The sequence below is a fragment of the Tigriopus californicus genome, chromosome 1 (genome assembly GCF_007210705.1).
Source record: "Tigriopus californicus strain San Diego chromosome 1, Tcal_SD_v2.1, whole genome shotgun sequence".
Lineage (NCBI taxonomy): Eukaryota > Metazoa > Arthropoda > Copepoda > Harpacticoida > Harpacticidae > Tigriopus > Tigriopus californicus.
The window spans coordinates 13961946-13977200 of record NC_081440.1 but is presented as its reverse complement, the minus strand read 5'-3'; the positions used below and the strand labels follow the sequence as shown (position 1 = coordinate 13977200).

At 40.1% G+C, this 15255-nt stretch overlaps 3 protein-coding genes across 5 annotated transcripts in view; 2 read left to right on the top strand and 1 right to left on the bottom strand.

The window, feature by feature from the left end:
* The window catches only part of LOC131886500 (uncharacterized), a 17454-nt gene extending 9046 nt beyond the window's left edge, over window positions 1–8408 (top strand). Inside the window, exons 2-4 of the mRNA XM_059234868.1 lie at window positions 2562–2975; window positions 5621–5708; window positions 8116–8408. Of these exons, the coding sequence (XP_059090851.1) occupies window positions 2562–2975; window positions 5621–5708; window positions 8116–8317 (704 nt within the window). The 3' untranslated portion in view covers window positions 8318–8408. The remainder of the gene's footprint in view (window positions 1–2561; window positions 2976–5620; window positions 5709–8115) is intronic.
* A 5269-nt stretch (window positions 8409–13677) lies between these two features.
* LOC131885156 (uncharacterized) lies at window positions 13678–14587 on the top strand. Its single transcript, XM_059233098.1, has one exon. It carries the CDS (start codon window positions 13974–13976, stop codon window positions 14481–14483), a length of 510 nt encoding a protein of 169 aa, XP_059089081.1. The 5' UTR covers window positions 13678–13973; the 3' UTR covers window positions 14484–14587.
* LOC131885045 (tetratricopeptide repeat protein 39C-like) overlaps window positions 14344–15255 on the bottom strand; it is a 30811-nt gene continuing 29899 nt past the window's right edge. For all 3 annotated transcript variants that reach the window (XM_059232983.1, XM_059232971.1, XM_059232978.1), the window contains one exon: window positions 14344–14967. In XM_059232983.1, coding sequence (XP_059088966.1) covers window positions 14812–14967 — 156 coding nt within the window. In that variant the 3' untranslated portion in view covers window positions 14344–14811. The remainder of the gene's footprint in view (window positions 14968–15255) is intronic.

Sequence of the window (15255 nt, the reverse complement as noted above, 5' to 3'; positions counted from 1 at the left end):
TACATACATACATACATACGTTTTAAATTTGGTGTAAAATTCTAGGTTTCAGGTGTTTACTTTTCCTTAGGATTAACTTCTTAAATATTTAGACCTATAGCAGTAATCTCTTAAAATGAATTATTTCATAGCACTAAAAGCTGTTTTATAACGGATCTTAATTTAGTTGCGACTTTTGCATTTCTCACACCGCGCCTCATTTTTATTTTAGAAAAGCTAGCATTTGGCATACCTGCTTCTCGGTCCCAAAGAGGTCAGAGTGTATCTTGAACTTCGGTTCTAGATCTCACTAAAAAGTCTCGTTTGGGGTATTTTCAATATAACTCCCTCTACCTGTTTTAGAGCCACATGCTTAAACGATGTATTCCCTGGCTCTCACGACCACTTTCCCCCTAAATTTCTAGGACCATTATCACATGTGGGACGTAGATCCATCCCTGTTTTACATGGTCTGAACTTGTACCAGAAGCCATGAGAGCTTCTTTTTATTACCATCTGCGGAAAGTTTGGAAAAAATAGTCTTGAATGGTTGAACGGTGAGGAAGGAATTCATTGTTTACTATAACTTATTTCACATGAGGAGGTTTATCTGGAGAGGATCCTGAGTGTTGAAAGGCCATAGTTGTGTTTGCCTCTTTGGGAACCGAAAGAATAACGTTCCAGAAATAAGCTTTGAGCAAAGCTAAAAGAAAGAAAATAGTAATGTGTTTTCACACAAGAAACCCCAAAGACCACCAAAATATTTTGCCACTTGCCAGAGAGTTCTAGAAATAGAAGTTTTCTCACTAGGTGTCTGTCCCGTTCTCAATTAGTGTAGTTTACCATACCACACTACCAATCGAGATTTCTTAAGATTCCGTCGCTAATCCATTCTCTCTAGATCTATTCTCAAGTATGATTGAAAGAAGCCAACCCATCGAATATGGATGGAGCTCCTAGCTATTCCTTCTGAGATCAAGAAGGCCAATATTCGACTTCTTTTTCCATTCTTTCCCTCTCAAACATTGTATGCCCCCGAGGTCGTGCCCCGAAAGTTATTGGAAGTGAGGACGAGATGGAAAAATTGTTGAACGAATCCAAATCCCACTTGTCAGAGTGCAATATGCTAATGGCCACGTTCCATATGGGATAAGGCTAGCTTAGCGAGCTTAGAGACCATTTGGTTCTTTAGTATTGGCAAGGTTTCAGGTGCAAGGAAAGGGGGAAATTTTCACCCGTTCCCTACAATGACAAACCGAAAACTTATGGAGGTCATGCTTGGACCACTGGTTCCCCGGGTGGGACTCGGGCTTGGAAGGCTATTACTTGTCCGACTGACGTGATTGAGCGCAAAACCCTTTCAAATAAACCATCTGCCTCATTGCAGTACAATCCGTTTGATCAATTGGAACTTCTTTGGAACTGGATCAAGACCAAGAGGGATTTAATACCTTTTTACGTTTCAAATGGCATCGTGTTGAGTGGAACACCCTCGAAAAGACTTTTATATCCAAGTCAGTCCTCATGTGCAATTTTCAGCAAACTCTTTTCGATTGGAAAACTTGGATATTTTGCAGTGAGAGTAGAGGAAGGCTAAAATATGACAGGTCTACTCGCCTGGGACTCGGGATAGGACGAAAAGTTTCATCGGATGGGAAGCTGCAAGTTACCCTCCTCTACAGTATAACAACCTATTCAAGCGAGAGTATTAGATTTCTGAGCACACCGCACCAAATATTTCTCGAGAGCTTGTGGTCCATGAGCCACCTAAAGCGGCTCCATGGGACTTGTTGAGGTTTCTCGGGTTCCTTTCGATCCTCAATTTGTTCCGAAATTCCCCGTGTGAATTGAACAATTATGCATTAAGAAGTCCATGGCTACTAACCGCACGTGGGACTAGAATTTGTGGCGGGCAAACATTTGCTTTGATGCTGAATCTGCCCTCTTCAAATTGTTCCTGGAACACGATGAAATCAGAGTCTTGGATCCGGGAACATCTACCTTCATTGTTTGGCCAACAAACACGAGCAAACAAAAAGTTTAAGTGGGAGAAACTTCATTTAAATGCAAAACCCAATGGGTCTGACACTGCTTATCATTCCCCAGGTTCACTCCTCTCTTTCGGATTTGTTGCAACAAAAAAGGTTCCCTAAGGAGCCACAAATTAGAATTGGGAACAAGCTGGCAATGCGATTATTTTGATGCAGTCCCCAAAGACCTGCTTTTGAAGTGCCGGTGTTTGCCATTTCGAGGAAAAAAGAGGCTCTTTTGATATTGAAGCAGAAAGGAACCCAAGCATCCGGAATTTGCATCTCATGTTTCCAGCATGTCCCAAAAGGTGTCAGCGTTCGCTTATGTCACCTTGCCTTGTTCCTGTCGATGGTTCCATTTTGTCGAATCCACAAAATATATGGGACAATCATTTTATGTCAGAGAGCTCCTAGCCAGGTCCTGTGTCCATTGTCATATTGTAGATGTGATTATGACTCAGGAGAATTCCATGTCCCATGGGTGCCAAATCGGACCGACCTGTTCCTTTACGTGATAATAACAAAGCTAAATGACCTTCTCTCTCTTTCCAGGATCAATCCAAGCTTCTAAACGTGGATACGGCAAACTCCTCACGGACATGGACTCGCCATTTCTCTCCCGACGTCAAATGGAACTCACGGAACGTGTCCCATCCACCCATGCCAAACCGGAATGCTCGGCCACCCCTTTCTCAGAGCTCTCCAGAGCCAAAGCCAAGTATTCCAACTCTATCAAATCAACTTCACTCCATGGGATTTCCGCCACTTCCATAGTGTTAGAAGCTCAAATCCCGAGAAGCAACTCCATGGCTCCAGTGTTAGAAACCAATAACAACTCAACTCAATGCTCGTGGTCACCCATTCCATATGATTTGGATCCCAATGGGTACGATTGCTACCCGCATGACCTCGTGGACCACGACGACTATTCTGGATCCGAACTCTCAGACGATGAAACTAGTTGGGGTGAGTGGGAGAGGGTAAAGTGTAAAATGTGAAGCTGTATTATGAAGAGGTGAAGGGAGCGCACTTTCAGAGTTGATAAGCAACTCAGATTTGATTGAGGTTAACAAGAGACAAGCGGGCAACCTTTCAAGAGGGCTTTGATAAAGCTTGGCCAGCAGGACATTCTTTAAAGGCGAATTGAGGACCTATTGATTCTGACAGCGCTCAATGAAACACTCTGGGCTAAGAACATTCTTTTTGGAAGATAGGCAAGTTTCCATCGCTCACGAAAAAACTACTTGGCAGGGAACTAAAACTTTTGTTGATCGAAGGTTTCGGCCCGAAATGTCAAATCATTGTTGAGTTTCTGATCTCGTCACGGTAGAAAGTGCTGATTCAAAAGAGGTTAATTGATGACTGGAGGGATTAGTGCCCTCGTTTTGTCAATTCAATTTTTCTTTGACATTCGTTGTCTATATTTGCATAATTGAGGCTTCAAATCGAATTTCGCAGGAACCCTTCAGTTAAAACTCAAGAAGCGATTGGATTGCGCCTACTCATATCTTCTTTGAATGCAGAGCTCTCTAGAGAGACTCGTCACTTTTTGTAGAATGAATAAGAAACCAAGGCCAATCAAACGCTTGCATAATCAAGTTATTGAAAAGGAGGATTGTCATCTCTTTTCCTAGAGCTCTTTCGCTGACGTCAAACGAAGTCATAATTGATCAAATTTACAATGAAGCTCTGACATTTTTGAAAGTGACAGGCTTCTCAATCTATATCGACATTTTCTGGGTGGGCTATTAAATCAGATTTCAGGGTCCCCTCGCGCTCAATAAATCTTGACGGCTTTCCGAATCATCGCTTGAGGCTAAGAACAGAAGTTCTTCGCACAATTTTCATTACATGTACGGTCTGTCTACATCTGAAATCCTCTTTCAATCTTACAAAATGCGTCAGTTTCGACCTTTTGATGGTCAAATCTGAAGGGTATTAGTGCGTACTCCCAAATTTATTTTACTAAACAAAGACATTCACTGAACTTAGTAAACGAAACATTTTTTTAAGTTGGTTCGAGAAGAAGTGTTGTGGGATCAGACTTATTAGTTATGAAACTATGGTCCCTTCTCTCGTGAAATGCCACTCAAACCCAAAGCTCATAGATTGTTCTCTGATAAAACACACAGACCCTCGAGAATCCAGGGACATTTCCAAAGGCGGGAAATGAAATAAATACCTCTTTTAATTCTGGAGAGAAATTTTGTCGCACTCGTAGCGTACTGGTAGAGAGTCCGCTTTCCTCTTCACTGTCCTTGGTTCAATCCCCGGGTCGTCCGAGTCCAAGCTTCTTTGCTGTATCTTGTTTAGAGTGTGACTTGCTGCTTTAGCAGCTTAAATGGGCGGACCTGTGGTCATTCTCGAGGGTGAGGTAAGAATTAATGATGGCTGTGATGACGGAGCGGGAACATCTCTCATTGAAACGACACCTATAATCAGATGATAAGCCAAGCAGACAAGAGAGGTACCATCTAACTCTTTAACATGCAAAACAAAATCGCATGTCTTTTTCTGAACTCTGAGTTATGTAGCCTGATGATCCTTTCAAACCCACTCCGATGTTGATGTTTCAAGTAAAACCCAAATGTGCTTTTCGCAAAAGCAGTTCTTGGTTTTGGTGCAGAAACAAGCAATATGTAACGGCCTTCTGGTATTTAATCCACTGAATTCTTGTCTATTGAGTATTCAAACACGCTCTTCCGTGTAATTTGATACCACAAGGCTCATCATTTTTTGTCGAAAAAGGCATAAATTTAGATATTCCATGCGTTGCTTGAATTCGGTAAAATATGATCTGCTGACTCAAAAATAAGAAATTTACGAATGAAGCGATAGATCCCATCAAAGATCCCGAAGTATCTGCCAAAAAGGGATTGAACATTTTCCCAATGGACTATTATGTCTGAAGCCCCCTTGCAACTCTGAACTCCTCTAATCTTATACTTCATTCGCAAACATTCATTCCCAGTTGGGAAAATATACCTTTGATCGAAATTCCATTACAAAAAGGCGTATTTCCGGTTTTCAAACATATCAAAGCTGACCATACCGCAGTGAGGTGTTTTTTCCTCAATTCTTAAGGGGGTTAAGCAATGAAGAATTGCCAATGTGTAATTTATCTTTGAAAAAGTTTTGAGATGGTGGCCAATTGTAGATTATTAAGAAAGTTCGGAACGAAAAGTTCTTAAAAGTTCATCGCTAATTTGGAAACAACTAAAGTGCATGCAAAGTTCATCTTTCAAATTAATTTTCATTATCAATAGAAAATACATTTCTCACTCACGACCATTGCGGGACTGGACTTCAATGAGGAAGAGCAAGAAGAACGAAAAAGTCTGCAAATATTCAATCACGAGAGTGCTTTAGGGAAAGGCCAAACCACGCTTGTCTCGATCCAGATCCCCCTTCATTGGTACACAAAACTTGGAACGTGATGTCAGCCTTCGAAGGCAACTTTCGAGCCCTTTCGTTCCAAACTCCAAGATCTCCGCGAAATGTAGCTTGAATGGGGACCTTGATGACTCGGACAATGTTCCAAATTTATGCAGGAATCTCGAAACCAGCAATGCTTGTGTTGAATTTAAAACCCCTTGCGGGCTTCATTTCAGAAGAGGACTTCTCCTGTGTGGTTTGCGAACGAGCCTTTTTCACTGCGCGACAACTGGAACGGCATCAAATTCGGAAACGACATTGGGGGTAAGTGTTCTGAAATTGAGAGGGTTGAGGCAAAACTGTTTAGGCTTGGAGGTAAACGAGTTATTGGCCGTCGTTAAAGTATACATCGCTAATGTCCCCTGACTTATTTCGAGTAAGGGAACTGATGCAGTTTTGCTTCTTGGCACTTGTTTTTGCTCTGTAAATCCAAAATAAGCACTTCGTGTCGTCAAGAGAAGGCTTCTAAAAGGTTGAGAGGGATTGCTCTTAAAGGATTGAGACCGTCTGTGTATGATGTAAAAAACATTTAATGGCTCATTTACGAGTCTTGAAGGAACTGCGTCAATAATTTGGCCCTTGACGTGCTTTAAAAATGACTTAAAAATTCTCGAGGATGCCAAAAAATGTCGCATTTCGAGTATTGTTGAGGGATGTACGAGTTCTGAAAAAGGCTGCAAATCGTTGTCTTTTGCCAATGTTTTACCGACGCCGATTTGAAATTTCATTCTGCTCTTTTGCTTTTAATTTACCCTCATGGGTTTATCTGGAATTGTTTGTGATTACCGAAAAAATTACCTTCAATGTCTTGATGGCTCTATTTGTGCTTCCGCCATCTTCATATTTTCTTCAGAAATGTTTTGAAAATGGGCATTTTTATGATCCCTTGTCATACTACGTTTGTTCATGGAATGCAAAGAAAATTGTCCACATTTTTCTTTAGAAATGGCTTGACCAAAGGAGCATCTTTCAATTTAGCATCAGGGGTTCGCCAAAGAATCTGGATTTGGATAAGAAAGGCTGGTCCAGAGCATATAAAAGCCCGAGTAGAAAATGGTTAGAAACAAAGGTTTTTGTGTGTTGAAAGAATAATTTAAAGTCTGTGCGTGAAAATGTGACATACATGCCTAGTGTGAATGTGATTTATAATTCAAAAAGTTGAATTGAATTGGTCCAAATGTAGAGTTCAAATGTGATAAATTACAATGGCATGAAAGAAAATAGTATTGCAACACAGGTTCGCTGACAATTTTGAATAGGTGATCATCATCTGATAAAGTGATGCAATTCGGGCTTGCTTGAGTGAACCAATTGACTGCTGTTTCGTTTACCTATCATTTGCTCCCCTTTTGTTACTTTCATATCGTTCTTATTGACCGCAGTTTTTGACTTGGTGCTTTTTCCATTCTTGAATTCATTTTCCAGCATTTCTTAGGTTTTAGAGGATATCTAAGAGCATTTTAATCAGTTTTGTGTTAGTGCCTATATCTATATTTTCATGAAAGATTGAGATTTTCACCACATTTTCGATTTTCCTCAGATATCTTACTGTTCACTTCATTATTCAGAACTTTTCTACGTGCAATTTCAGGTTTTTAATGGACTTTTCTCTTGTTGTTGGAGCTTCCATCCTCACTTTATTTGATTTGTCAGAAACGAGGCAAAGATTGAGAATCCAAACTGAAACAGACAGAAATCCTTTGTTTTCAGTTATCCATGTGGATAAATTTACATTTTGCGAATTAAATCGTCCCTCTACTGACATTGCAAGTGAAGAACAGACCTGAAGAAAAGACCTGGTCATTCTTTTAAGTGAGTTGATGGACGCTTTGTCAAAACTATGACAACATCCTGCTTTTGATGCAAAATTTGCTATGTTGCATTCCTCATTGTTCAAAAACTCCCTTGGGGTGCCAAAGCTTAGTTGTTTTCTAAGTTTGTCTTCAGCATTCATTTTAGTTATGTTTTTTTTTTTAGTTTGAATAACAGAGTACGGTCCAACGTTCTTTTTTTACCTTAAGAGTTCTCAACCTTCGAGTTTAAGTAAAGGTTATTCGTCTTCAAAGAAACTTCTGACTTTGTTTAGTGCGAACAATCCTACGACCTTGACGCAGCCGTCGTACCAAAGAGCCTTTTTCTAAGATCATTTCTGTCCTTTAGTATGACCACATAATGCATTTGTAAGTGGGGGTCCCACATTGCTGTTGCTCTAAGAAATGACAAATTGCCACATAAAAATAACACACGACGACTGTAAGTGGTGGTATAGTAATAAATCCCTCGCACATTAAGAGCAAGATGGGTCCAGACTCCTCAACCGTATGAAAATGCACAAGTATGTAAATCACTCGAATTCTCTATGGAACTCGACATTTGGCACCTCCTCTCTATACTGTAGAAGTCTGTGATGGTCTCGAAGCCAAAGTAATTTGTCCTAATGGCCGCTTTGACATTCAGATATCCGCCTTAATGATGACCAACATTCGCCAGATCGTCTCTGAGTGAGTATAAGGGAAAGAACCATTGTAACTCCTTTTGGTGCTTCAGTCACTAGATCCACTTGGAACTGGAGCAAAGAAGGCATTAGCACGTCATGAGAACCTTTCTCTCTTGTCACCAGGAATGGCAAACTTTCTCACTCTCTAATGATCCTGGTGGGCTCTGTTTACAGATGTGGCGAATGTGACCGTCGGTTCAACTCCCAGATGCTTCTGGAATACCACAAGGAGGAGTTCAACCATTGGTCTGAGGAGGATTTTCCGTACGACTCCGAGGACGAGGATTTCGAATCCCTCCGGGAAGTGATGAATGATGTGCGTGAGGAGGAGACGGAATTTGGACCCGATGAACAAGAGAAGGAAATGTTGCTCTGATAAGACGGTTGAGCGGGGTATGGAGGGGTGGGTGGAGTGGTGGTGGTATGGATTCCATGAATAAATACATACTTATTTAATCCCTGTCAAATATGAGACTTATAAATTTCTTGGAACAGTCTGTGGGTTCGAGTCAGGTTTTGACACGATTCAGAAGTAGGCGTCTTTTTAGAGTTATTTGTTTGACAATTGAAAAGGAATTGGGTTGGTTGAGATGTAAAAGTACGGAATGGTAAATCCTTTTGAATTCGAAGAAAAAGTAATCATACATGGTTGATTGTTGTAACAGATGGAGGTTCAATCTGGAATGACTCTCGACTATGTTTTCGTACATTATAATTGTTGAGAAAACTGCCGAGAGCATGTATGAATGAGCTTTGTTTTATTTCAATTCTGCAGTTACAAATGCAGTATATTAGTAGGTCCTCTCACTTTTGCCACATATTACAACAAGACATTTGGACCCTGTCTCATTCAAGTCCTATGGAACTGATAGATAATGATTGTTAGGTGTTATAAGTAGACAATGTCCTATTGGGATTTTTATCGCATTTTTTGATGATCACGAATACATGGATCAGAACGTTTTAAGATTTCAGAGAGTCAAAATTTGAACTAGAATCTGAACTCAAAGTTGGATCTCTGACAGCTTATGTTTTAGTATCTGAGCAAGAGTTTGGCAGACTCATGTTTGTGAAAAGAAAGTAGTCGTCTCATATGGAAAGCAATGCTAATTCTAGTCTTTCCCCTTTCGTCAAATTCATTGTTAAAGCCGCACCAATTCTGATTAACTTTCGGCAACGACGAAAAAAACGTTTTTAGACAATGACAATTCAACGTGAATCTAATCATTGACTCTTTTAATTCTACATGGCTAAGAACACAAATGCTCCAAAAAAGGTGACAAATATTAAGATGCCACGCTACATCTTTCTTTGAATTTTCGTTATTTTACAAGGCTAATTATGGGCAAATGCTGGCAAAATTTCGTGGCGTTAAGAAGTAGTAAATAGTAGTAGTAGACGTAGTAGAATGAGATATGTGTCAATTTTCTCAAATTAGGTAGTTTTTATGGAGGAGGATTAACAACCGGCTTTGGAAAACGGCACCAACTTGGATTATTAGCCCTTCAAACGAGTAAACAAGTCCTAGGATTTATATTTTTGCCTATAGCAAGTTATTTCACAGTTGCGTAACTTTAATAGAATTCTGAATTGATAAGTTACATGAGAAGACCATTGAGTAACGCTTAGATGTCAAAAAAAAAAAAATTAAAAAAAGTGAGAGAAAATTGGGAATTCAGATACAAGAAACATCAAGCGTGCAGTCATATCTATGGTTAGATAAAGCAACGAAATAATCAAAATCAAAATCAAGTGCTCAGGAAAATCATATTCCTTAATTTCTTCCTCAGTTAGCCAACAAACTGGCTGAAGCACTTCTTTTAATATAGATGATGTTTTGTAATGGAATTGTCTTTTTAACAGGATATCGAATAAAATCAATTTGTTTACATCAGCTTTTTAACCAAAAACGCAATTTAGGCTATAGTGTTTTATTAGTGTTCAGATCGGTTGCAAGCTTGAGGGTAACTAATTAGCTTTTGAGATATACTGTTTGCGTTTCGAGGCAGGTTTGGGGGAGTCACTCATCAGGTCATACAGGAGTACGATGTGCCTGTCCTTCAGAATGAGGACAAGTTTCAACCCGCCTTTTAAGTGGCCAATAGCCTTGGCTTTGACCTGTATTGTTGTTTCATTTACCATGGCTAGACATTATACAAAGTCTTCAACCACTGACTCAGGTATTCTTGTTTGTATGCTAATCTAGATCCAAGTTGGCATGAAGGGTGGCTACTTTTCATCAAAAGTCAAAGTTTTGAAATGAATAAAAGAACTTCGGTAAAGATATTATTAACCAATATTATATTTGAATTGAGTCGACTGAAATAACAGTTTTGAGACGAAGCGTGTTTTTTTATGTATACTGAAAGTAAAATTAAAAATGATTTTATTTTTTGCAAATGGTTAGTTTCTTTTAATCTTGAAATTTCAAGTTGCCCTATTCCTATGTTTATGACAAGAACTGGGTAAGTATTATCTAAATAAGACATCATTGGCATTATCATTTGGTATGCTATGAAAATAAAATGTAACTCTCACTATGCTTAGGTACCGTGCCCTGATTTATTTTAATATTCCATCACATTTTTTTGAACCTAAGATTCATATCTGTCCAACCAATCAATTAAGATCTTAATGAAGACTTTAAAGACGTTTTAAGGAATCTTATTCAATTTGACATTGTGGTATGCGTATAACCCAATGCAAGATGATTTTTTTAAGTCTGAGGTAGCGTGGATGAGGGAGCACGGGTCCCAAAAAATAATAAACATTTCTTATTACTTAGCTACGAGAAAGTATTTATTTTGAAAATATGCATTGATAGGCCTTTTTTTTGGGCGAGTTAGTTCCCTCAGGCATGAATTCTGATGGATATGTTTGCCCGGATAGCATCAAGTTTTTCTGGGAAACCAACTTCTATGAGAAAGAGTCACTAATCCAGCCACTAATGTTGGAGTAATGTGTTGACAATTCGTTGAATCCAAGGACGTTTTTTCTCAGGATTTTCTTTTGGGAGTTTCAGGTGCCTCATTAACCTTCAGTTTAAAAGACAATCCACGATGTTGTTTTCGAAGCCAATGTTATCTTTATGAAAAATAACATCCAGTTTGAATCAAACTTTGTAGCAACAGCCAATGCCAAACTCAAAGTCCTCCTAGTTATGCCTCCGTTAGGTTAGGGGAAAAAAATGTAAATGAGCCATGAACATTCAACTGAGTTGAACAAGTTTTCCGACCAAATTCAAAGATCGACTCTTTATTCCAGGCTAGCCAAATCTGCCAACTTTAATTCGTGGGTGGATCAGATATTATATGGATGTAAAAACAAGTAAAATAAGCAAGTTTTTCGCCTTAAAGTGCTGGAAATTCCTATCCCAGTGGCGGTAAGGAAGTCAAAACCAAAAATAAACTGGAATTAAGTTGACTGATTTTGACAAAGAAATATTTTTTTTTAAATATTATATATAAATTTCTTTGTCAAAATCAGTCAAGATGAAGATTTTCGTCAGTGCTTTAAGTTAGAAATGATTACGATTACAAACCCAAAAGAGATTAGGGTTCCCAATTAATTTAGTTTTTTGGGCTCATTGTCGTAGTTCTAATAAGGACCCTTAATTGCAACATCACACGGCCCGAACAAAACGTGAAGAGGCACGGTAGATTGGTAAATAAACTACTACTGGTGCAATTTCTCTTCCGGGCATCATCTGACCCGGGTCGCTAATTATACATGAGATTTTGATAGAATTAGCCAAAAACAACACCAATGCATTATAATTCAATAAAGAGAAATCGGCCTAATCGGCCCTTTATTTGGTTGAGGCTGACTCACAAAGCACCCTCTGAAGTGCAGAACGTAAACCTTTTTTCACGCAGCGTAAGAAGGCTATGAAAAAGCAAAAAATAGCGACAACAATCACATTGCGCTACCTCATCGTCTGAACGAAGCCTCATTTACAACTTAGTCGACCTTTCAATCTCATAACTCGTTAAGGGTCTGGGGTGCTGAAAATACTCGTAAGTTCATGATTACTAGGTATAGGAAGTCCAGACGAAAAAGACAAGCAAATTGGACGATAAAAGAGAAACAGAAAAGTTAACAAACAATGAGAAAGGGAAAAACGGAACAACTCAGGCAAGAAATAGATAAGAAGACAAACTCATCTAGAGAACATAGATTTATGACCACCAATGGCATGTGGGGCATAACCTAGCTGAAATGCTGTCCTAGGATATCTGTAATATCAAGGTCTTCGGCAAAGGTGGATGCCAAGCTATCTTTTAACATTTCTGATGGCTTTTCTAATATTTTCAAAAACCTATTCGAGGTAAATCAGGAGTACAGTTCGTTAGAATTTCAACAAAATTAGCAAAAGATATTTTTGACCGCTACTGAGAGAAATGAGAATTAAGTCAATTAATGGTCATGTCTTCACCGCTTTTTGTTCGAAAATGGCAGGAAATAAATTTTGATGTGTTCAAGAATGCAAGTATTTGTACTAACTTAGAAATCCATAGAGCAATAAAACCAAAGTTGACTTTTATGATTTTGGAAAAATTTATCAAGATGTGTTCAGGTATTTCCAATAGAGATATAATGAGCCAAGAATTTTCGGGCTGGGCTGAGCTAAGAGGAAGGTGGCTCATTTCGAGTTGAGCTGGGTTGACAGTTTCCAGCTCACGAGCTGGGCTGGGCCATCCAAACTAGGTGTTTAAAAAGTGCAATCAAAGNCGAGCTGGGCTGGGCCAAAAAAAAACAGGTTTTGAGCTGAGCTGGGTTGATCGGGTTGATATTTCGAGTCAAGTCTGAGGTGGGCCAAATCCGAGCTAGCCCATGTCCGAGCTGGCTCATGATCGAGTTGACCCGACCCATGTCTGGGCTGGAAAAACCAATAGACCTATGGGCCAATCTAGTTTCTAAATCTCGTGTCAGGTAGCACCATGAAATTGTCTTAATCCAAACTAGGTGTTTAAAAAGTGCAATCAAAGATAGAACATGAAGTTCCTTTTAGGCGATGGTACCATTCAACGAAAAAAAAACAGATTTGTGACCCTTCTTTTATCAAGGTTTTATTGCGGTTTCACCAACCTCTCGTAAGTACCAGGCAAAATCATTGAACAAGTAGCTGAGTAGCAACCAAATTGCAGATTGCAACAGACCATTCACTGTCATGTATAATATTTCCTCGGCTTGTCTTTCAGTTAAAGACAAAAGTTGTCAAACTGAGGTACGGCATAGTTGAGCTCCATCGAGTTCGGTCAAGGCTGAGACACGGCCTCGCCGATTTCGAGCTAGGCTGAGCCAGAGCCTAAATCCAGCTCGAGATGGTCTAGGCCAAATATGTTTCAGCAATTCGATCTGGGCTGAGCTCCGGGCTAGCCCAGAGCTCAGCCTGTTGTCGAGTTTCGAGCTGGGTTCCAGCCCATTACATCTCTAATTTCCATCAACACTTGTAAGGCATTTTAATCGCTGTGGCTTGTTATTCGCGGGAATTGGAAGGAATGCCCCTGAAATGCTTAAACGGTAGAAAAGCATCTCTAACCGAGGGTGAACTTTTCATATCATAATTTCCGAATCGAGTCTCCATGAAAACATTTTATGCAAAATATCGAAAATATCCCATGAACCCATGAGTAATTCCACTCAAAGTTTAGATCTAGCTTCACGCAACCTCTTCTCCTTTCTCCACCCTCCAATGCCCCTAAAACATACTACCTGTTTCAAGCCAGAGCCTGAAATCCAGGTACAATACACTATCAGCACTCGGCGGTGGGACCGTTGAAACCCACCAACGCTCTCCAACCCCTCCCATGTTCTCCACTTAGATCTCACGCAATGTTTTGATTCTCTCGTTTCACTCTGCGAACCGACCAAGGTCCTTTCGCGGCGTTGTTGCATACCAATATGAATTCCATGGACTAGCCTCTTCCCCAAGTTCCATTGCTTTCGAGATTGAAAACCCATTCGTGCAGTGTGCCCTCCTTCCTCTCATCACACACTTGATACATTGACGAATCGTTGCCCATTGAAAAATGATCCACTTCAAATCGTGTTGGTCGCCCTGCTTCTGGTACGACAACGTGCGTGACGGCTCGATGGCCGTGGCCACGTACTCGCTCACCATGTCCGTGTGTCTCATCACGTACATGTCGTACATCATGCTTGGAGGCGATTCCTCTCAGCTCTACTTGCCATTTTTCGAGACCAATGTGGATGGGTCTCTTCAGGGTGCCGGGGGTTTCACCATCTTCCTCCTATCCGTGATTCTACTGTTTTCGTTGCTGCTGATCTTGGGCGTGGCCACGGACATTCGAGGATTCATTCTCCCGTGGTTAGTGGCCATGTTGGTGGTGGTGGGGTTTCAAGCCATCTTCGGCCTTTGGCTGATCTTTGGTTACTACATCTACCTGGAAGTGGTGTTTGCAGCCTCCTGCAACTGGCTGTGGATGGGGGTGAACATTTACTGTATGCTAGTGGTGCGCTCTCACTACCGGAATGTTCACAAGCTTCAATCGCCGGATATTGAGTATTTGAACTATTAATTGATACTGATGAGTGGATCATGGTAATGTGATCACGGTTTTTTACCCGTCTGAATATACATAGTACAGGAGATTAAATATGCGTCTCAAGCAATGACAATGGACAGAGGGTGGATGTTATTATTGAAGATTATTATGTGCACTAAGATTAACGACACACAGCACGTGGAGATCAAATGGTTCTTCTGCAGATCTAACTCTCGATCGTCGGCATCATCAAGATCTTCTTGTTATTCTTACTATTCATTTTCTGGCTCGTCTTTTTACACGATGAGCCGAGATTGAACTGAGAAGGGGACGACAACACAATGAGGAGACCGAATGGCAATTAGCTGGAAATCATTTCTTGAGCTCGTCGTTCCTTGATATTGTCGGAATAGTAGCGGAGGGCTGCTTGGATCCGCACAGAGAGACGATGCTCGAAATCGTAGTTGCGATAATTGTCCCGAGCAAACTCCAAATAATGGCGTCCCTCACTTCGAGTCTGGAAACAACAAGAGAGTACACGGGTTATATATACTAATGTCATTTAGATTTTAGAAACTCAGCCAATATTGTTATCAGTTTTACGATAAGAAACTATATTGTTTTCAATTCAATTTTGTTTGCCTTGAAATGTTGAACATTCAAACCTTGAGACTTGCCATGCTGCGATACTTCAACTAAGTCTAAGGTTATGGTCAATACACGATCAATAGCCTTATACTATTTCGATTTGATTCCAGTTGGCTTATAATCGTTTAACTTTAAATAGACGTTTTCAAGTTGACAT

Bases quoted from the DNA above. Each gene is read 5' to 3' on its own strand.
- LOC131885156 (XM_059233098.1), top strand. From the start codon at position 13,974: ATGATCCACTTCAAATCGTGTTGGTCGCCCTGCTTCTGGTACGACAAC.